Raw genomic sequence first — 23,332 nt, 5'->3', positions numbered from 1 at the left:
ATGACCTGATCTGCACTACTTAGTTGGCCTGATTTCATTTAATACTGTGCTTACCCTTCCAGTCAGGCTAGGGAGGTCTCTACTTTGACCTGCTCTGCTCGAATGGCAACGCTCGTATGCTGACCTACGTTTGATATCACTTAATCGATTTGAACATGTGTACGACTTAAATTGCTGCGCAATTATTTTCCTATACAATGGCCAATCAAGAGAAAATATTTTCTCTTGTGGGCCACAATTTTATTTAAAAAAAGAGAGTCCAATTTTCAAAAAATCAATTCACGTGTCATGTGCCAACAAAAACGTGTGGCCAAAGACTTCTACCCAATCCAATCTCTTATGCCATGCATTGAAAAAATGGTAGGCTTTGTTGGTCTCATACTCTTAAAGCAAGTGTATTTCAAAATCCAACTCTAACACAACTTAGCTTTTTCTTAATTGTGGTCCCAATTTCAACTCCAACTTCAACACCAAGCATCCATTATTTATTCATAATAGAGTTCTAGTTGTAAAATAAGTCAAGTTCTAGTTCTAGGACACCTCCTCTGGGGATCAAAGGGTTCTAACTTCTAATGTAAATAAGTACATACAAGGTTAAATTGAAGTCACAGTCAACTTTTATGTACTATGGTATTAGGAACCCATTGAATTACTCTAAAATCTAACAAGCCAATCGGGTTGGATTCTCATGGGATTTAGTCACGAAACTTTTGAGAGGTGCCGCTGTGAGTCAACTCGGAAATTCAAATGATTCAACTCAAAAATTCAGCCAAGTTTTTTGATAAGTTTTTCTGCTCAGAAATCTATCATCTTCAAGCAATTCTTTAAGCTGGGTTGCCATTTCTTGAAGAAAACCTTGATTTCACTGCCCAAAATTCTTTAATCTTCAAACACTCTATCACCATAATTTCTTGAAGGAAACCTTTAATTGATTTCGCTACTCATTGTCATCGCCCTTACTTTGTTTATATTATCGGAGTGTATGTTGAAGGCCGTAATATGCTGCTTGAGATGTGGAACTTTAAATCATGTGCGTGACCTTAATTTTGGGTAGAGTTAAAAGGGTTCTGATAAAATGACTTGCCAGGTGGCATACTCAATCGACTCACTGACGAGGACAAGTATGGAACCCGTACATCTTTTCACCTCGGGATACACAGCTCCCTTGAGACACTTTTTTATGGGGAAGTGCATTGGTGTACACCGAGTCATACAAATCTATGGTTCCAAACTTGTTACGTCAGTGAGTCGATAGAGTGTGCCGCATGGCGAGTCATTTTTTCACGACTCGAGTTAAAATTCCCTTTTGATTGGTTCCATGACTAAAAAGATTTCATATGAAATCTTTGCTTCGTTGAAGTTGAGAAGTTATGGGATCGAATTGCGTACTTCTGACGCGTACTGTACACCCAATGTTGAGTTAAAGTAGTCCGGCTCAAAGACATCTTTAATGGGCTTTGGTTCTTTTCAAGCCTTGTCCCGTTTCCATGTGCTACTTCAGCCCATATGACCCTCACAAGCAACCAAAGATAAGATGCCTAGAGCTACCCATGAGAAAGAAGTAAGAAAAACTAAAAGAAGTATTATTGAATGAGTGGACTTCTAAAATCGAAAGCCAATACATAGGCCACATAGGATTGTTTTGATGGAGTTAAATGAGAAATATCGTGATCAAACCATTTTCATGACGCATCACCATCAATATTGGTTTGATTTCTATCATCGACTTCCTCATAGCCAGTGTTCATCAGATCCTCACAGTTAGCCAAGTAAATCCTGCCAAAAACGCAAAAGAGATAGAGGAATTCATCTCTATATTCAACCTGGGTTGAAAGGGGAAGCTAAATCAGGGATGTTTATCTTCATTAAAGCATCACCTTTCTATCAGCATTGTCAAGGATTCATTATCTTCAACTATGCTTATGACAACTCGTCCTTGAGGGGGAATTTGTAGGCATGAAAATTTTAAAAATGCCTTTACAAATCAAAATAAAGCTATAAGTGAGTTCAGAAATTCAAATTGGGCCTTATTGAATGGAAAGAAGGCCTTTTTAAGTCTTGAATTTGGGTTTTCGTAGATAAAATCCATGATCCAAATGATACCAAGTAATTCACATTAAATATTGGGCCTTAAAATCAAATAAATGAGTTTGACCCACTAAGAATTGATAGTGTTCTAAAAATTAGAATTTGACGAACTTAACCTTTAATTAAACCAACTAATCAAAGCTTATCAAGTTAAGGGCATACTTGGAAAGTTAAATATATTTAAATCTATAAATACCAAAGCCTTCTTTATTTGGGAGCATCTCTGAATAATTTTCCCTTTAAAGATAAAAATTCTCTCTTTAAAGAAAAAGATCTCAAACCCCCCTATAGAGATGAAGTAAGATTATTCAAGCGAGACTTGAATCTAGATATAAGAAAAGATCAATCATAAAAGCCATTTTCTGAAATCCAAGAAATCCTTCTCTGTTGATTAACTGTGAAATCTGGAGATAAGAACATCTACAGCAAGCCTTTAAAGAAAATCAATCCTTAAAGCCCTTCTCCAGAAATCAAATAATTCTTCTCAATTGATCAAGCATGATGTTCAAAGAGAAAAAACTCTAGAAAATCTTTAAAGAAGATCAAGTATTAAGACAACATCTACGAATCAAGAACCACATTCTCAATTGATAAATCGTAAAGCCCAAAGAGAAGAAATTTATACAAAGTCACTACGAAAGATCAACCAGTTTAAGCAATCGTCCACAAGTCCAAAGATCCTTCTCAACCAATCAAGTGCGAAGTCCGGAGAGGAGAAAGCTACACACACTATTTTGGTTGTACTTGACTATTAACTAGAGGATAATACTGAGATCTGTATCTTTATTTTTTAGAAATCAATTAAATCAATTGCGATCTTGTTTCATGTATCTTGATATAAATTTGAGAAATTTATTGTTGATAGGGGTATTTGCTAAGTAATTTATAAATACCCTAGGAGAATCATTCATCTAATCTTAGCGTGGTTTCTTTTGCTTACAAGAAATCATGCTATTTTTGAAGTTGTTATATGATCTATAGAACAAGTGATCAAAAATATTTTTGATCTCTTCGAAGAGGTAACTCACATGAATCCCATTGTGGTTGGAAACTGGCACAAAATTCTTCAAATCAAGTGGTAAAATCAATCAAGAGCTATTCCAAATTAAATCTGGATGGATATTGTTTATCAAATTTAGTTGGCGCTGGGGCAGGGTGCATTATCATGGCAACTTTATCAAAGTTTGCAGTATATTTACTGGTCCCTGTGCTAATGAGCTTTGGGCTTTATACGAAGGTCTGAAGATTATTCGAAGCAATCAAATTGAAGCAGATTCGATATTCCTTATGCATGCTTTAAAATAAATGAGGATACCTTGGAATCTTGAAGATCTCTTTTTCAAAATAAGGACCATTTTAAGGGAGTTCAATTGGGAACCATTTTTGCCCTTTTTTAATACAATTTGGCTTGCTTAGAATTTTTTTTATAATGTATATTGAGTTGTAGGTGAGCTGCAAGTAGTCACTCCCATTTTTATTTGTCAACCACATAAAATCAATCTCTATCCTACATTTCAACCTATTAAAAACAATGCCTTCAGTATAAGATAAAAGACTTTTTTTGGTTTTGTTTTTGACTTCACAACAATGCCTATTTCAAGAGGTGGAAAAGTGATTGGATAGTTTCAAGGTTAGGTTGGATAAGCTCTTTACCAAAAGTCAACTAATAAACTTATGGTCATTATTCTTTAAGTCAGACTATTTGCACCCACCATTTGTACTCACTGCACCTACTATATCACATTTTTGGTTGGATTCTAAAGAAAGAGATTCTATTGACACACACACTTGACATCTGATCTTCATCTTCTTGATATGGTTGTTGGGTAACTTATAAAAGGAACCAATGCACTCTCCATCCCCTCTCAATTACAATTTTGAATTGAATCCAAAATATGTCTCCAACGCAGCATTCATTTAGGACTTCATTCCCATCAACTACTATTTTGAAGAGTGATTTTGAAATGTATTGAGTCTCTAATGCACTATCCATCTCCATCTTTATAACCATTTTTTTTGGAATGCAAACCCCTTAGATATCCCAAATGAGTATCCATAAACACATGACTATCCATTATGAATGGTTTTTTTGGATATTCCCCTTGGAGTTGTCCTAAGTTGGTGGCTAAATGTTAGAAAAGTTGAAATCTTTCCCATGATTTCTAACCATTGGATTCAAACATTTTTTTCCTATCATTTTAACAATTTCTGAAAACTCAACAATTCCAGCTAATTATTTGTACGTGGAGTCATCAATGTTGGGTCACTCGATTCGCAAGAGTGGAAAAAAGAAGGGTCAATACAGAGGCATAACCTAAAAGGGAAGGTCATTTGGATATGTGCACCCCATTGGAAATTTTTTGCATTTGTCCTTCTTGCTCTAAAGTGGAAATAATTTATAAACCACCATTTTAAAATCAAAACACCTCTAACAATGAAATCTCATTTAATTTGAATGAACTACAAAACCAAATAGACATAATAATTTGATTCCCAGGTGTCGTCAAGCCTTAGCCTTTGTTATTAAGTGCTTTCCCTCTATATCGATGGATTTAACATCCAAAGAGGATTTACCATAGCTGGATATATACCATTGGTTATTATGCAAAAGTTCCAACATCAATGAAAATGCTTCATTTTTTAGGGCGATTTGAGTTATTGATTTACATAATATGATATGCCCAATTAAGTTTAGAACCTCGATATTCAGTATGAGCAGTCTTTCCTCAGGGCCACCCGCAAGGGCACATCCTCACTTACGCAGCACATGTGTCGTGCGGGCATTGCACGTGACTGGGGGAAGGACCCATATGCCTTGGCTCCGGCTCTTATGGTCCCCTTAGTTGGACATAAGTTCAGACACCCATCATAAAAAAAAAAAAATAAAAAAAAAATTTAGAACCTAAAAATAAATATAATGATCCGGTTGGATGGTCTCTGTTAACATCGGATTCTTATATTAATTATAATTAAAGGGAAGATAACAATGATGCACCCATCTACAGAAATTCCTCTTCAATTATTATAATTATAATTTAATTAAATATATTAAATAAAATTATACTTTAAAAGACCAGTGAAATTCTTAAAATTTCAAATAGACTAATACAATAATTAATGTAAACAATTACCATTAAATATAGAAAACAAGAAAAACAGATCCCCATCATCATTATTTTGTTGTTCGGTTTGCTCGAGATTGATCTTTTCAGGTAAGACCAACATCTGACACAATGGACATGTAGCCCAATCACGCTCTATCCAACTGTCGACACAATTTTTTTGAAACAAGTGACCACATTGCAGCTCTCTGATCCCTTCTCCTACTTCGATTGTTGATATACAAACAACACATTCAATTAATCCTGGATTTTATTTGATCTTGTAATGGATTGCTGGGTGTTTTGCTTCAACCAAGTCTAAATATGTACCGTGATCGGACACTTACGAGACCTCCTTGCAATCTTATTGAAGGATTGGATTAAGCCGAATGCTTAATGAAAGAATAGAGAGAAAAGGACAATAGTTATTGTGTAGATAATGGAGAAGAATTGTGACAAAAAAGCCATGATTTTTGCATACTAGCACAATGGATAAGTGGATGTCGAGGATCATGTATAAATATATGGAAATGTTCAGCACCCAACATTCTGCCCAACATGTTTTGTCCTAAAGGGGTTAGAAGTTTTGGAATGGGCTGATTTTTGGTGAAGATGATCTATATGGTGAGAAGATCATCCTTACCAAAAATCAGCCCATTCCAAAACTTCTAACCTGATGTTTATAAGTTGAAAAATCATTGTAGACACCCAAATTTGACCGGGCTCTCGATGCAAAATTCCCCAAAAATTAAAAAAAATTGGAATGGGCTCCTAAGTCCAAACCTACAAAAATCAAATTAATTCTGTCATTATTTTTCAAGAAACGGCTCAAGGCTACTCACGTGGCCCATGGATCTAAACATCTCATCACCCTCCTACATTCTTAAACTCAACCCAATACAAACCCAAACCTATCCTTATTCTACCCATTACCCAAGTCCATTCAATTCAACCCATTCAACCTAAATCCATTCTTATTCTACCCATTCAACTCAACCCAAATCTATTATTATTCAACCCAACATATTACCCAAGTCCAATTCTCTACCCAAGCCCAACATCACAACCAATCACCTAACATCATCAAGGTATGACACATGTCATCACCCCCTCTCACCTCCCTTATCAAACCACCAACTCCCATCACATTTTTCTAAACAATTAACTATCACATTACTTCTCTTTAAATATCATCTACCTACACCTCCAACCTACACGTTTCCCCTAACCTATTCTATCCATTCTTTCAAATCAAATACTTACAACCTACACCTCCTCCTAACCTACTACCATCACTCCCTACTACCCAACCATCACCCTCTCCTAATCTACCCTCATCATTCCTTACAAAATCCATCTCTACAACCTAAATCTACACCCATCCTCTTAAATCAAACACTTATCCTTTCCCATCAACTCCTCTCAACCCTTCATTTCTACCCACTTTGACATATGGCATCATCTCCCTCACCCTCCCAAAATATCATCAACCACCTACTTAAATCCTTCATTCTCTTAAACCAAACACCACTTAATCACAACCACCATCTTAAATACCCATCATTTCACCTCACCAAACACTCTACTCAAATGGATTGGGTAGGATCTAAACCATTTGGGTCAAAACTCACCCATTTAACCTTCTTACACAAATACCCTTCAATCCCCATCAATTTACATACACCCCTATCTTAAATCCCACACCATTCTATTTTTTTCCATAATTTCACCTCATATTACCCTTAAAAATAATTTTCAAATTCTATAAAAACCCCCTCATTCTCAACTCTCAATCCTTAATGAAAAATCCAATATCAAATCCCTAATGAAAATTTAAAAAATATTATCTTAATCTCAATCATCTATACTCAACTATCTCCTAATATCCATACTTAACACTCCACTCCCACTTCTCTAAAAGTTTTCAACTCTACTTAATCCTTTACATTCTCAAGTGAGTCAAGATCAAGTCAAGGGGTACATCTTTGAAGGTCAAAGAAGATCAAGATTGAATCAAGGTGGGTTTGGATAAAAGAACACCCCCCAACTCCTCTCTTCTACTATCACTTTCTCCACACATTTGCACACACCACAATGGTTTAAATCACCAAAGGGCCCCTTCTTCAATAAGGGTGCCCTCAATGGTTTGAACTAACATTAAAGCCTCTCACACTTGAGGGCACACATCGATTCTTTTCGATTTTTCTTTTCTTTTTTTATTTTAAAAGATCGAATCCGAGGTTACCACCTATGGTGGATGGAGTAGGGTACCTAACACCTTCCCTACTCCATAAATGGACCCCCTTACCTTGAATCAAGGTTGGATCATGTACCCTATCTATACGAGAGTCATCAAAATGTCAAAATGACATATTTTTCAAAAAATACAACTTCGGGTGACCATTCACATCCATTTCCGAAAAATGAATGGTGACGAGTCCAAAATCTCCCAAAGTGGAGAGATGTTTCAAAGAGTTGGAATTCCCATGTCCACAATCGTGAACCGTCCATTTTTTGTAAACCATTTGTGATGGGGTTAGAAATTTTGGAATGGGCAGATTTTTGGTGTTGGTAAGGAATCATTCTCACAAAAAATCAGCCCATTCAAAAACTTCTAACCCATGTAGGACAAAACATGTTGGGCAAAATGTTGGGTGTCGAACGGGACCCATGTATATACGAGGGAGGGTTTCCTTATTTATGAACATTTTGAAGGAGGAATTATATATATAGGGTCAGGTTCAAACGACAACCATTTCAACACACATTACGACAACGTGTTTTGTCTTATATGGGCAAAAATGTTTGGAATGGGCTGATTTTTTGTGAGGATGATCTCTATGGTGAGGAGATCATCCTTGCCAAAAATCAGCTCATTATGAAACTTCTAGACCGTCCAATTTTTGTTGAAAAATTATAGACCGTCCAATTTTTGTAAATCAATTTTGATGGGGTTACAAGTTTTGGAATGGGATGATTTTTTGTTAGGATGATCCCCTCATCACAGAGATCATCCTCACAAAAAAATCAGTCCATTCCAAACATTTTTGGCCATATAAGACAAAATGGTGTGTCGCAAAGGGGGTCGTAATAACGCCATCCTATATGTATATGTATATATATATATATATATATATATATATATATATAATATATATATATATATATATATATATATATATATATATATATATATGGGTCCCGTTCAGCACCCTAAGTTTTACCACACACTTTAACAAACGTGTTTTGTCTTACATGGGTTAGAAGTTTTGGAATGAACTGATTTTTGGTGAGGATGATCTCTATGGTGAGGAGATCATCCTCACCAAAAATCAGCTCATTCCAAAACATCTAACCCCATCAAAAATGATTTATAAAAATAGACGGTCCACGATTTTTCAACGTGTAAACATAGGGCTAAACATTTTGGAATGGGCTGATTTTTGGGGAGGATGATCTTCTAATCATAGAGATCATCCTCACCAAAAATCAGCCCATTCCAAAACTTCTAACCCATGTAGGACAAAAAACGTTTGTTAAAGTGTGTGGTAAAACTTAGGGTGCTGAACATTTCCCTATATATATATATGGGAAATGTTCAGCACCCTAAGTTTTACCACACACTTTAACAAACGTTTTTTGTCTTACATGGGTTAGAAGTTTTGGAATGGGCTGATTTTTGGTGAGGATGATCTCTATGATTAGAAGATCATCCTCCCCAAAAATCAGCCCATTCCGAAATGTTTAGCCCCATGTTTACACGTTGAAAAATCGTGGACCGTCCATTTTTTGTAAATCAATTTTGATGGGGTTAGAAGTTTTGGAATGAGCTGATTTTTGATGAGGATGATCTCCTCACCATAGAGATCATCCTCACCAAAAATCAGCTAATTCCGAAACTTCTAACCCATGTAAGACAAAACGCGTTTGTTAAAGTGTGTGGTAAAACTAAGGGTGGCGAACGGGACCCTATATATATATATATTGGGTAGTGTTCAAGGGCAAACTTTTTTGCAAACTTTTTGGCAAAACATTTTTCAAAACATAGGTTAGAGGTTTTGGAATGGGTTGATTTTTTGTGAGGATGATCTCTACGGTGAGGAGATCATCCTCACCAAAAATCATCCCATTCCAAAACTTCTAACCCATGTTTACAAGCTGAAAAATCGTGGACCGTCCATTTTTTGTAAACTGTTTTTGATGGGGTTAGAAGTTTTGGAATGAGCTGATTTTTTGTGAGGATGATCTCCTCACCGTAGAGATCATCCTCACCAAAAATCAGCCCATTCCAAAGCCTCTAACTCATGTTTTGAAAAATGTTTTGCCAAAAAATTTGCTAAAAAGTTGGCCATTGAACGCCTCCCATATATATTATATTGCACATACATCAAGTTAATTCATTTCTAACCTCAAATTAAGTCAACTTATAAACATTTGCTTAATGGTAGTAGAAGATTTTCACAAACTCCTCACTTTTATAATAGAGACGCATCAAGATTCAAAAGATACCTTTTAAACATCAATGTTCGAACAAGACTTCGTATACAGATAGATGAAGAAATTATTTTTCATGATCAATCTATTTTGGCATTGATTACTATATGATAAAGCAAATTTAATAAGTCAAATAAATTTATAGTGCTGAGATTGGCACCCCAATTTTTACTTATTTCACCCAAATTTCATAAATTCTTTAACACACCTCAGTTAAAAAATTAAAACAACACCATTCAGACAATAAAAAGGGAGCAAACACCTTGATGATACTGTTTTTATTTATTTATTGGAAGGATGGATTGCAAACATGTAACAATATATATTCATCCTCCTCTCAAATCATTATAATTGCTTTTAGTTAACATATATATACTAAATACAATTATATTAAAAAACACTATGGAAACTTTCAAATTCCAAATAGACTAACACAAGAATCTATGTAAATTACCATCATCAACAGCAGATAAGAAGAAAATCAGCTGCTCATCATTTCCATCATTTTGTGGCTGGATTTGCAAGCAGTGATTATGACGACGACGGTACTCCATCACGATCTTTTTCGGTAAGACAGACATCCGGCACAATGGACACTTGGCCCAATCGTTCTTTATCCAACTATCGACACAATCTTTGTGAAACAAGTGTTGGCATCGCAACTCCCTGATCTCTTCTCCTTCCTCAATATTTGATAAGCAAACGGCGCATTCGATTAATTCCAGCTTTGATTCTATCTTATAATGGATTGTTGGGTGCTTTGCTTCAACCAAGTCTAGATATGTACCTGCAATTGGATGCTTACAAGACCTCCACACAATCCTGTTGAAGAATCGGACTAAGCTGACTACATCACGAGGAAATAGAGAGAAGAGGAGGATAATTATTGTGCAGATAATAGAGAAGAATTGTGACAAAGAAGCCATGTTTCTTGCAAGCAAGCACAAAATGGAGAAGTGGACGGCGAGGACGATATGTATATAGATATATGAGTGGGATTGTTGGACTCTTATGAAAAGAAACTCATAAACAAATACACAATCTTGGCCATCGAATTCCAAAAATTCAATAGTAGGATTTCATGTTTTAACGATTCGATTCTGTGTTTGTTTAAGAGTTTCTTTTTCATGATTATAAAATGTAAAGCACACCCATACACTACGTCATATTGCTGTTTTCGCGACGCCGTAATTGCGCTAAAAACGACTGCTTAAGACTGTCGTTAATTGCGACAGTTTTAATCTGTCGTTTAACCGTCGTTTTTACGGAAGAAGTAAAAGTTGGGGTGCCAATAGCCATTCTAAAAGAGAGAGAAAAACGACTCTCTCTCTCTCTGCGGTCTCTCGTTCACTCTCTCTCTCTCGTCCTCGACTCTCTGTCTCTCGTCCTCGGTCGCTCTCTCGTTCTCTCACACCTCTATATGTATCTGTCTCTCGCACGCACTCTCTCTCCACAGCATTCCAGATCTAGGGTTTGTGGATCCTTGTCCTGTCGTTCGAATCCTTGTTGGAAATCTAGCTCTGAAGATCCCCATAGCTTCGAAACCTCCTCGATCTGGCGTTCACCCTTCAAGTTCTCCATGTTTTTGCAAGATCAAACTCAAGAACTTTCCTCATCAAACGGTTACAATCCCTCTGATTCATCCGGAGACTCAGATCCTTGATGGTGAAGTTCAAACCCTATCTGCAAGTTTCCAATTAAGCAAAACCGATTTGATGGCGGATTCTGATTCCACTACATCTCCTCCAATCATCGCTCCTCTCACATCGGTAAGCTTATCCTCTGAAAACCCTAATTTTCTGCAATCTCTTAGTTCTGAATTTGATTATCCCTCTCTCTCTATCTATCTATACATCTATCTCAGTTGAGATCTATCTAGGTTTCGAGTTCCAGCTGATTCGAGCTTTTCATCTAAGGATCCGATCTGTCTCTTTAGTTAATATGTTTCTCATGTTTGCAGAAGAAGGAGAATGTGACGCCAATTGGTTCGAAGATCGCATATGCTTGTAGCGAAATCGATCTTTGGCTGGCGTAGAAGAAATTCTAAAAGAATCTCAGGTATTCAGTTTATGAACGTCTCTCTGTTTGTGGTTTTTCTTGTCCTTTGTGAAATCTATCTCATGGAAGTTTATTTTGTTAGTAACTCTTGTAGTTGCACATTTTTGTATCAAGTCTGTTCAATATGAATAAGGTCAGGTTTCCTCATCAGACAAGATAGGGTGATAACGTACTAATATGGGCAATGACATACCTCTGTTGTGTTCTATTTGATTTATGTGACATGTTGCTCTAAGTACCCATTTGCAAGAGATATAGAGTAGGTTTTGAATGTTATCTCTGTATAAATATCATAGCCAATAATTCTTGTACAAATTAGAGCTGATTTGTTCAAAGAATTAGAGTTCTGTTCTTTTGGGATTTCATTTTAAGATGAGAGCAAGTATATTATATGCCGCATTTTGTTTCCTTTTGTTTGTGCTAGAATTGTCATATCAACATCCTAACGTACTCTATTTTTCTCTAATAATGCATGCTTATACCTATTAAAAAATAAATAAACAATGAGGGCCCTTTCTATTTACAATTGCTGTAATTTTGGTTCCCCAAAACTTGTGAATTTGGCCTCCATTTTATGTTTGCCTTGGTTATGAATGAATTAACTGCTTATTCAAGTAGGAAGTGCCTTGGTTAGTTATTTGTAGGAAAAGTAGTGTATGTTGATGGAAGTATGAAAGTAGATGTGGGTGAACGCAAAGTAAAACTATGAAGGGATACATGGGAATCCAATGGTATTTCTATATGTTTTTCCAAGATAATGTAGGGCAGCACTAAGGAGTTGGATAGACGCAGCTTTTCAGCTTTGGTGAGTTTTTGTTTGAGTCATGGGTGACTTTGTAAACTTGTAAATTGTGCAACTTTTTCTTAAATTTTCATGCTCCGTTATCTGTATTGAACAATTTCTCAAGTTTTGCAGTTGATGTTGCTTTGTTGGGCTTGCATTTCATATATTAGTCTAAACTAGCATGTTTCTTTGTGCTTCAGTGAATTAAGGAACTCAAATGGTCCATTGCCAACTTCAAAGATCCGCCTTAATATGCAAAGTGTGATGCAAAATAATGCTGCTCTTTTCCGTACTCAGGAGACATTAGAAGAAGGTAACCAATAATAATATCATCTCCCAATTGATTTGTTCACATTTGTTGGTGATGCCACTATTCATAAATCATTGATCTTCAATGGACCTGATTTTTTACATAATTTGGGCAGGAATTCTTACATGATAGAAGCTATGGAACTGGGAAACCTTTTTATAAATGCATGTATTACCATGCATTTTGCAAAGGCTTGGAAGGAGAGCAGAGGAGCACAGGCCCGTGAAGGTTTTACTATTTGTTCCAGTTCGCTGCAAATCTTTCATTTACTTGACCGCTAATTATTTTATTTATTTGTTCCATATTATAACATTATGTGTTTCTTTTTCTTCTTTTTCCCTATTTGATTAGTAGATTTAGGTTTGGAAATTTTATTATTGATATTCACTCTAGAATAAAGAAGTTTGTGAATGAGTTTGATATATGGAATTCACGCATAGCTAATTTGCTAGTACCACATGGTTTTGTTCAGAGGTCTTGATTATAAGGATTAGAAACCGGATTAGATTTGAAGGATTGACAATTTTATGGTACTTGCCGGGTAGACTTTGCAGCCCATTACAGAGATCAACACTACGTGAAAATCCCAAATTTAAAAAAAAAAAATTGATGCCCTTGTAGTTATGTTGTCTACTTTATTATTATAGTATGGGTTGAACAAGGGGATGAGATAAGTCTGGAATCTTCTGGGGCAAAAAAATTTGATGTTAAGTGGACTGATTTTTGATAGAGATGATCGTCGTATCATGACAAACTATAAGGTTGAATCATCAAACATTATGTCCTTCAAGACCCACAAGTGGGCATACAAACAGAGAGAGAGAGAGAGAGAGAGAGAGAGAGAGAGTGGGAGGTTTAAGTATGCTCTTAATTTACTTGATGCAGATTATGTCACCCCGTTGGTACATACGGAACTTTGAAGATAATGCAGCTCGTATGATCCATTTGTAAGTTCTTTCAAGCCTTAGATATATTAATTACAAAGCTTTTTTAGTTATTTATTTTGTTTGATACATTTTCTGTATACTATGTTAGGCGCTTCTTTAAATGATGATAGAAGTTAACTATGTTGATCAGAGATGAGAACAAATTATAATGTACCCCTAACTATTACAAATAGAAACTTAAACACAGAGACACTAACAATGTTCTAAAATGAATACATACCAAAGGAATCTGACACAAACTGGAAAAACTAACACTGTGGGTATGTTTATGGTAGAAGATAAGAAGGTTATGGTACAGACCAGAACAAAAAAAAAAAAGAAAGTGTATATACTCCAGCCAACTTGGAGTCTGTAGAGAGCTCCAGCCTGGACAGGAATGATGAGCTATATACTCCTATCAACAGCTTATATCTTCAACTAATATCCTTATATACTCCTATCAACAGCTTGATGAGCAATAAAGAAAGTGTCATATCCTTCAACCACATCTCACGGATCTTGTTCCCCCTTAAGCCTACACCCCGACTTATCCTTCTCCTCATCAAGCTCTCCTATATAAACTCAAGAGGATTCACTCATCTTCTCGACAATTGAAGTCTAGCAGAATTGAAAAATAAAAAGAATGGCTTCTTGGGTTCGCACAATCACATCTCCATTCAAAAAAGCTTGCACTTTCTTCAACCCCAACAATCAAAGAGATAAGAAGACACAACAAGGTATATTTTGTTATATATGCTATGTTAGCCATATTGGATCTTGATGTAAATTAACTCTTATATATTGTGGTTGGTTCTTATTATAGGGAATGACAATCGTGTTATGGATTTGCATGGGAAGTAATGGCTTGTGCTTATGAGGATGTTCAGGTGATGTGGTCGATACTCGACAAGTCCAAGCCTACACTCTGCAATAACAGTTCTTGAGTATGTCCATGCCCATTTCATAAGGGCATATATGAGTTATATACACTATAAATGCATAAGTGTGCATCAAATTGTAGATATGGTATGTGGGGTGATCTTGTTATAATAGAGACAAGATGGGAAATTCAAAAAAAAAACAAAAAAAACAAAAAAAAAAAAGGGGGAGAAAAATCAGAGAAGAGAAATGGCAAAAAAAAAAAAAAAAGGGATGCCTTCTGATTTGATGGTGATGCTATTGATCTTTGATATAATATAGGGAATCCCCATGGTTAATGAGGATCATGGTGAGATTTAATGAAAAAAAATTAGATTGTTGGCATGGTTGTACTTGTTTTTTTTTATTCATGGTTTCTGTTTCATCAACACATTTTCTATTTCTTTGTTATTATGATAATAGCTAATAAGAGGACTGGTAATATATGTTGCATAGGAAAACAAGGCTGTAAATTAATAGGTATTCGAAATCTATGCCATGGAAGGTAGCCTGAACATTGTTTGGTTCTCCTTTCTCAAGCCAATTCATTGAATCAGAGAAAAAAATAATATGTTAATGAGTCGGTATATCTTATTTTGCAATTTATCCTTAGAGAAACCCTTTCCTTACTAAGATAGTGAGGTAAAAGGTCCTACAAAGCCTCAACCCCCCCCCCCCCCCCCCCCATCAAGTTGGGAGAACTTTCAACTTAAAATCACATTTAAGTTAATCTAGAATGTGGTTTCTAGCTAATCTGCCTATCTTCAACAGGTTATATCAACCAATTTATTCACTAGTATAGGAGGAACCTTACTTTTCTTTCAACTTATATCTTCCTTATAACAGATGAAGATCATTTTTTCAAACAGGACTCCACTGGTATCATTTCTCTATGAGAGGGGATGGCGTCAAAATTTTATATGGGGTGGATTTCCTGGACCCGAGAAAGAGGTAATCTGATGTTCTATTAAATCTACAATATATGATTTGTTATTTAATTATTTTTTTTGAGAAATTTTAAGTGCTTATTCATCACCCTTGCTGCTTATTGATGAAATCATGATGGTTTCTATCGTATTTTTAATATGTCAATGGTTATTCCTGCTCACCCATGTGACTTATGCTTCCACGTATTTCACAAGTTGTTCATCTAGTTAACAATCTAATAATTTGGTTACAGTTTGATGAATGTGAAAGTAAATGGTCGGTTGTAGAGGAAGGTAAATTTTACCAACTTATTGGTTCTCTTGCAAGCATGATGAATTTTACCAAAATTCCAATAATAAAATTGATCGATTTACTATTTTGACTTATTACTTAATTTTGGATAGGTTAAGTTTATAATTTTATTATGTAGTGGTAAAAATCAAAGTGACATTCATGAGTTAGACATGAACCAATCAAATGGCACTTGTGCTGCATTTATATTACATGGCCATTAATCTTTCTTTCAATCAACAATCAATGCTTGAGTATGTTTGCAATGGAAGTTAACTATGCTGACTCAGTTATTCTTTTGTTTGTTGATTCAGTTTTGTGGAAATTATGGCCCCTGTATTTTCTCGGGAAGCATGGTGTTGCGTGTGGCATATGATTCAGGTGTCATTACATTTTGATGGAACACGCTGTTCCTTTATTTTTTTTATTTTTTAGATAAGGAAGTGGGTTACTGGTTAATAATTAGTAGGTGAAGGCGGGTTTTGTGGCATTGACTCTCACAGAATTAAACCAACTTAGCAAGCTGGCATCTTCATGCTGCTCTTTTATTTCAGGATCCTTTCGGATGAATGTGTTTTAGATTTTAACCTTCCAGTGACAAGTTGTGTCTAATAATGAGTTTGTAGAATGATTTGGTGCATGGATGGGGATTGGACTTTGTGCTAAGAAGATGTGTTGAGGTTAGTGGATTTTGTTTCTTTGATTCATCTCTTTTACTATAAGCACATATACGCATGAAGCCTAAGCAGATGACCTGTATGTTCCAATCTTTTGCCTTGTTCGGATTCAGACAAGACCGGTGTGTTAAAGGTTGACTAATCAGATAACCCCTTTATGTCTGATTTCACCCCTTAATTTCCTTCATCTAAGCAGCCTGCATACGAGAAGATCGGTGTGGTTGACCCACAATGGATTGTTCATCAAGTCATACCTTCTCTTGGGAACCAGGTGAGACATCATTCTTGACAAACTTGTAGCATAGTTTAATTGATGTTTCTGTACTTTGTGAGTTGTGTTGAAGATTCTTGATGTAGAACATTATATCCAATTAATTTCTCTGTTTGTGTCTGATGTATTTTTTTTCAAAAAAGCCAAAAACAATACTGTTAAGAACAGAATTAGTTTTAATTAGAAGTCGGCCTTATTTTGTTAGGTACTTCTACTATTGTTCGAATTTATAAAGTAAAACCATTTCCTAGAAGCAGTAATCCCAGAATGTAATGTTCATTGAACACTCAGAAAAAAATGAGAGATATTACAATAATTGTAGTCACTATGATAAGCTGAAATTATGTAATAGTGATTTACCTGTGCATATGAGATTAAACTGGGGTTGAATTTATTCATGTCTTAACAGGACCATGAGTTTATTTACTTATCTATCTAGGATAATGAACCTCTTTTGGTGCATGGTAACGACCATGGCTTTAGTCTCAATATTTAAGATGATACTGCTTGTTCCTTGTAAGCAATCTAAACTCAGTTTAAAGATGAAATCTTGTCCCCAAAAACAACAAAGTTATTATGTAATTCCTACTTAAACCTAGAATTACCAATTATCATGTGGGCTTTGAAGCTTTATTTCCAATGGTTGTATATTTCCAATAATGCATCCTTGGGAGATGTTACATGTAGTATGTGTGCTTTCATGTAGGAAAAGTGTAAAATATGTGTAGACGTCAAAACAACAAAAATCTTTAATTGTTATCTTATATGCATTGCAAAAGCCCAAAATTTTAAAAGTACGGATTTTTCATAAGTGATTCTTATCTTTGCTTAGTTTACTAATAAATTATTCTTCCTGATATTATTTTATTTTTAATTTAATTCACAATCTAGTAATAAGAATAGTAGTAGAACTGACAGAAAAGACCTCGTGTGGAAGCATGCTTACCTAAAAGAAATAAAAAACACAAATGGTTTCACATGCATATTCTATGAGAAGACTTCTAAGGGTGGGATATTTCGACACAAACATCTTAGTCATCTTCATTGAAATGTATGTTTGTGTGTAAAATTTATCAAAGGTTAAGAATGAGAACATTGCTTGATGGTGTTATCAAGCAGGCATCTCATTTAATATTGCTTTTTTGGGTAGCTTTAATATTGCTTTTTTGATTCTATGTATCTATTTTTCTGGACAAGTCTTATTTGAACAGAGACTGATTCAATGTAATAAAGAGCTTGAACTGATTGATGCAGGCAATAGAAGTTGTCGATTTGGACCAGCAGACTAAAATGGTTGCAGAGCTTGATGGCCATGTAATGCGTTGTGTATGTGACCAGAACGGGAACCATGTCATCCAGAAGTGTATTGAATGCGTGCCTGAAGATGCAATCCAGTTTATGATTTCATCCTTCTACGACCAAGTAGTGACATTATCCACCCATCCATATGGTTGTCGTGTCATACAGGTTAGAAGTGATTTGCCTATCTTCGATTCTCATTTCTTTGTATATAGATTAACCTACCTTTGATGCTGAAATAGTATTAATTTAATGTTGGCACAAGACCAGTATGGGAATTATGTTGTTCAGGTTTGTTATGTTTTCAGAAGTTTTTTAAGTTGAGAATAACATCTGTGGGAATTAAAGTCTTGTTTTTTCCTGCCCAAGACATCGCCTCGAGAGAATATTTTAAAAGCACTATTTTCACTAAAGCCATCTACCATTGGCACTTCATAGAGTTATAGTTCAAATGAGATAGTCGTTGCAGCTATGGTTGCTGCTCATGTTTCCGAACTATTTGGACGATCGAATGGCAATGATATTCCTCGATGACGCCGCCAAGGTTGGATTGTACCATTCCGATCTGAGATTGTTTTCGTGACCCATCAGGTAATAGCCCTTGCCATTATTAGCATCAATTCATTGCTCTATGTTCTTATTAGTATCATAATCGCGTAACGTAAAAGTTTTACGACAATTTACCCCGAGAGAGTATCTAATGTGAAAGAAACAATCAGTCAGTCTTCGACAACCCCTTCGATCTACTTTGCTAAGTTTTATCCGTGATCTAAAATATTGCTTCCACATTTTTTGTCAAATCCCATCCGTATAGGCATATCTCTTTTTTTTCTTCAAAAGTTTAGATATCGGTTTGTAACCGATGTCCAAAGTCTTAGACTTAGGACATCAGTTTTATAGACATCGGATTTCAATCGATGTATAATGTATATTTTTTTTCGTAGTGCTTTCAGATTTGGAACGGTTTTAAGCCGTTCCAAAGCCGTCGTTTTTTTCGACGGTCTTTTTAACGGACTAACGCCGTCGTTTTTTTCGACGGTTGTTTTAACGGTCAAAAGCCGTCGTTTTTTTCGACTTTCTTCAGCAGTCGGTTTTTAATCGCGACTCCTTTTAAAACGACTACGCAAACGACTGTAAGGGCAGTCGTTTTTGTCAAAAACGACTGTTCAAGACAGTCGTTTATCCCGCAATATGACGTAGTGATAAAAGTTGGCAACTAGGTTAATCCCCCTATGAATAAATGTAAAATTAGGCGTCCCTGTAATTAAAGTCAAGGCCATTGATTTGGAGCCTGGAATAAAAGTCAAGGTCATGGATTCAGAAAAAATCTTAGAAACCCAATCTTGCTTTCTCTCTCTTCTCTCATTGCGTCTTCCTCCAAGTGCATAGTCACAACATTCTTTGAATTCATAAATTTCTATAAATTAGGGGTTAGACGATGATTAAATCAACGAGTTGATGAATTAACCGTTGATTCTTCATTTAAACGTGAAAAATGGTAACATTTTTACCCTTCTCCTTTAATTGTTTTTTTTTTTGTTTTGTTTTGGATAACCACATATGCCTGTAGAATAGCGAAATGGGCCTGTATCTGGGCTTTGCCCAATCCTTAGACCATGGTCTTTCCCAAGGACTAGTCCCGGGTCACGTGTAACACACGCACATCACACACACCAAGTAAGTGAGGGTACGCACTCGCGGGTGGCCCTTGAGGAATTAATACTCATACTGGGTTCACCTTCAATTGTTTTTCAAACAATAAGAAGAAGATATGATTTTTAGAAAGGTTGAAGATGATGTGCATTGGTATGAAACCCCAAATATTTTTTTTTTTGTGTATAATCTCCAAAATTTTGTCAACTTTTGACAAACCTTCTCTGAATTTATCTGAATCAATCAAATTGATCTACCGCTGAACAATTATCAAATCTGAACTTAGTTACTAGGTGTGTCAAAGACTTAATCTGCATTTATGAAAGATTATTTCCTTAGTTTTAGACATATTGGTAGAGGCATTACTAAGAGCGATTCCAATGTGTTGGAATATTTCAGGTCTATAAATGGTATCTGTAAGGTCGATAGGTATTTGATAGAATCAAGGTTTATAAATAGCAATTTACAAAGGTAATGGGTTTCTTATGGAAGGTTCTACTAATGATTAGCATTTTCCTTTTTCTTGATATTCTCCCATGGTAGTTTCTATTGTAATTGATCCTATCTTATTGTAATTGATTCTTTTAGGATCTTCCATTTGCTCCTATTTATATGAGTGAATTGGGAGAAGCACGGTATAATAAAAAACTCATCATCATCCTTCTTGTGGACGTAGGTCACAATGACTGAACCACGTTAAACTCTTGTTCTCTTTTATATGTTCTTTTCATTTGCTCATCACAACGGGACTTCAAATAGCTATATTTAGAGATGAAGCCCTCCAAACCAAACTCCAACCAGGCTTCAAAATGAAGATTTCATCTACGTATCATTATTCACGTCTTTATATATAGAGTTAAGAGAGAATTTTATCATTGTTTACCTTTTTAAAATACTTATTATATCCCCATTTTTTTTGTAAGTGCCAATTTTGACATTCTTTTTCTGTGGAACATGTTTTAAATATCATTTTTACCTCCTACCTATTATATTCCCCTTTTATTTTGTGAGTGAGTGAATAGTATTTTAGAGAATGAATAGTGATTTGAAGATGAGGCTGGTTGGAATTTAAAAGTTGTTCGAAGTCTTCAAAATAAATAAGGTTCAAATTTGAAGCCTTGGATTGGAGTAGCTCTAAATATCTATTTTTATGCACAAAGAAATACATCACAAGTTGTCTCTTGCATTCCAATCTTAAAAATATATATATATTTTCATTAAAATCCTTACCAATTGCACCTATATGTATTTTTTTTAATGATGTAAGAGAAGTGCAATTTTCCTCTAAGGTTCTCTTTCTCTCTCTCTCTTTATTGAAGGATTAAGAACCTTTCTTTATCTTTATCTATGTTTATAAGGAAGAAGAAGATGTAGGGTACGTTTCATTGCACGTGAAAAACATGTTGGAAAATTATTTTCTTCTATGTGTTTGATTGCATTTTTACACAGAAAATAAATTTTCACCCTATTCGAAAAGTCTTAAAAAGCCTAGATTTCATTTTCCTACCTATACCAATGAAAAAATGAAATCCACCCTTATTTTTTATTCCCAAATCAAAACCTAACTTCATCTCCTCTTCTTCTTTTTCACCACTACCATGACATTCAACCTCTTCTTCGCCGTCGTCACCATCTCTGTCGTTGTTTATCACACTCCCCATTTATATATTTCTATCTCTAACTTCGTCTCAACCCTCTTCCTCTCCACCCCAATCCTCCCTCTTTTTCTCACTCCTCCTCCTCCTCCTATTCTTCTTCTTACCCATATTTATTTTTCCATGATTTTTTTTAGATGTGGAATTTACTTTTTCGACCTTACCCATTTTCCACCACAATTTTTTCATAGATTTCAAATTACGTCGAAAGTCACTTTCTATGTAATCAAACATATCCGAAGCAACTTTAATTTTAATTTTTTTTTAAGGGGAAGGGAGGGGGGGGGGGGGGGGGGGATGTGCAATCATGTAAGGGGTAATCAACGTGAAAATTTTAAGAAAGCCTTTACAAATCAAAATACAGCCTTAAAAGCCATAAGTCATATCCAAATTGGGCCCCATTGAGTAGAAATAGGCGTTTTAAGTCTTGGATTTGGGTTTTCGCAAATAAACCCATGATCCAAATGATACCAAATCATCCACATTAAATATTGGGCCTTAAACCCAAATAAACTAGTTTGGCCTACAAAAAATTCATAGTGTCCTTAAAATTAAAATTTGACGAACTTAACCTTTTAATCAACTAATCAAAGCCTATCAAGGTAGGGGCATAGTTATCAAGTTAAATTTTCTTAAGTCTATAAATACCAAAGTCCCCCCTCATTTGAAAGTATTCTTATATCATTATTTTTCTTATAAGACAAAAGTTCTTCCTTTAGAGAAGAAGCCCAAAAGCTCTCTTTCAGAGAGGAAGCAAGGTTCTTCAAGTGAGACTTGGATCTCAAGTCAAGAGAAGATCAAACACAAAATCCCTTCTTTGAAAGTCAAAACATCCTTCTTAACTTATCAAACACAAAGTTTGGAGAGAGCAGAATCTACAAGAAGCTTCTAAAGAAGATCAAGCCTAAAATCTCCTATTCAGAAGACAAACAATCCTTCTTAGTCGGTCAAGTGTGAAATTCGAAGTAAACAAAATCTACAGAAAGCCTTCATACAAGATCAAGCATTAAGTCAATATCTGCAAATTAAGAGCCACCTTATCAACTTATCAAGTGCGAAGCCCGAAGAGAATAAATCCACACAAACCCATTATGAAAGATCAATCATTCTAAGCAATCGTCCACAAATTTAAAGGTCCTTCTCAACTGATCAAGTGCAAAGCCTAAAGAGGACCAAACTACACATACTATTTTTGTTGTACTTAACTGTTAATCAAAGGATACTATTAAGATTTGTTTATCCATTTTATCAAAATCAATAATATTATTTGTGATATTGTTTCACGCATCTTGAAGTAGATTTGTGAAATTTATTTTGACAAATTTCTGGCATGCCCGATGGGACCAATTGAACCACTCATCTTTCAATCAACGATAAAAACATCAACAACGACAATGACACCTTGCAATGCCAACATTATTGCACCTGTTACTACAGAGAAAGGTAATTAAAACATTTCCTTCAACTTTGAATCTACTCAGGCTGTCAATCACAATCATCTTATGATGTGAACCATCACAAAGACTGGTGGCTCCCAACTAGTTGAGCCTCTCCATTATCACCTCAAAAGGCGTGTCACAAAAATGACACCTACAATAAAAATTGAGTGGTTAGACATTATGGAAGACGAATCATCAAATTTTGGATCTGATTCGAATTCAAACAAGGGATAGTATGGATCATTATCAATAACTTTCCTATCGTAGACTCACACTTCCATCAAAGTGGTGATGATAGTTAGAGCACTAACGATGGAAAAACAACTAGCCTAGATGGCATACACCATCAACAGGTTAACAAAGATGATCGAGGAAAAAAATATTCAAATTGCCACCCTAGTCAGTCGTCAAGAACAAAAAGACAAAGTGATCGAATCAAGC

General features: G+C 35.4%; 1 protein-coding gene across 8 annotated transcripts; it reads left to right on the top strand.

The window, feature by feature from the left end:
- The first annotated feature begins 10,844 nt into the window (after nucleotides 1–10,844).
- Nucleotides 10,845–18,954, top strand: LOC147409637 (uncharacterized). 8 transcript variants are annotated; one of them, XM_086431074.1, is made up of 12 exons: nucleotides 10,845–11,452; nucleotides 11,644–11,741; nucleotides 12,726–12,838; nucleotides 12,951–13,782; nucleotides 14,229–14,498; nucleotides 14,585–14,648; nucleotides 15,549–15,630; nucleotides 16,212–16,278; nucleotides 16,524–16,577; nucleotides 16,771–16,845; nucleotides 18,100–18,312; nucleotides 18,514–18,954. In XM_086431074.1, the coding sequence occupies exons 7-12, from the start codon at nucleotides 15,572–15,574 to the stop codon at nucleotides 18,580–18,582; spliced, it is 537 nt and encodes a 178-aa protein (XP_086287200.1). In that variant the 5' UTR covers nucleotides 10,845–11,452; nucleotides 11,644–11,741; nucleotides 12,726–12,838; nucleotides 12,951–13,782; nucleotides 14,229–14,498; nucleotides 14,585–14,648; nucleotides 15,549–15,571; the 3' UTR covers nucleotides 18,583–18,954. The 8 variants fall into 8 exon arrangements, 7 of the variants coding, with proteins under 7 accessions (XP_086287200.1, XP_086287182.1, XP_086287164.1 ...); XM_086431056.1 differs by having other exon boundaries at nucleotides 14,585–14,705; XM_086431038.1 differs by lacking the exon at nucleotides 14,585–14,648 and adding an exon at nucleotides 12,376–12,546 and having other exon boundaries at nucleotides 18,514–18,944.
- Nucleotides 18,955–23,332: the final 4,378 nt, after the last annotated feature.

This window comes from Akebia trifoliata, chromosome 2 (genome assembly GCF_017979445.1).
Source record: "Akebia trifoliata isolate Shusen 1 chromosome 2, ASM1797944v1, whole genome shotgun sequence".
Taxonomy (NCBI): Eukaryota; Viridiplantae; Streptophyta; class Magnoliopsida; order Ranunculales; family Lardizabalaceae; genus Akebia; species Akebia trifoliata.
Note: the sequence above shows the minus strand (reverse complement) of the source record. Positions and strands in the feature narration are given on the sequence as shown.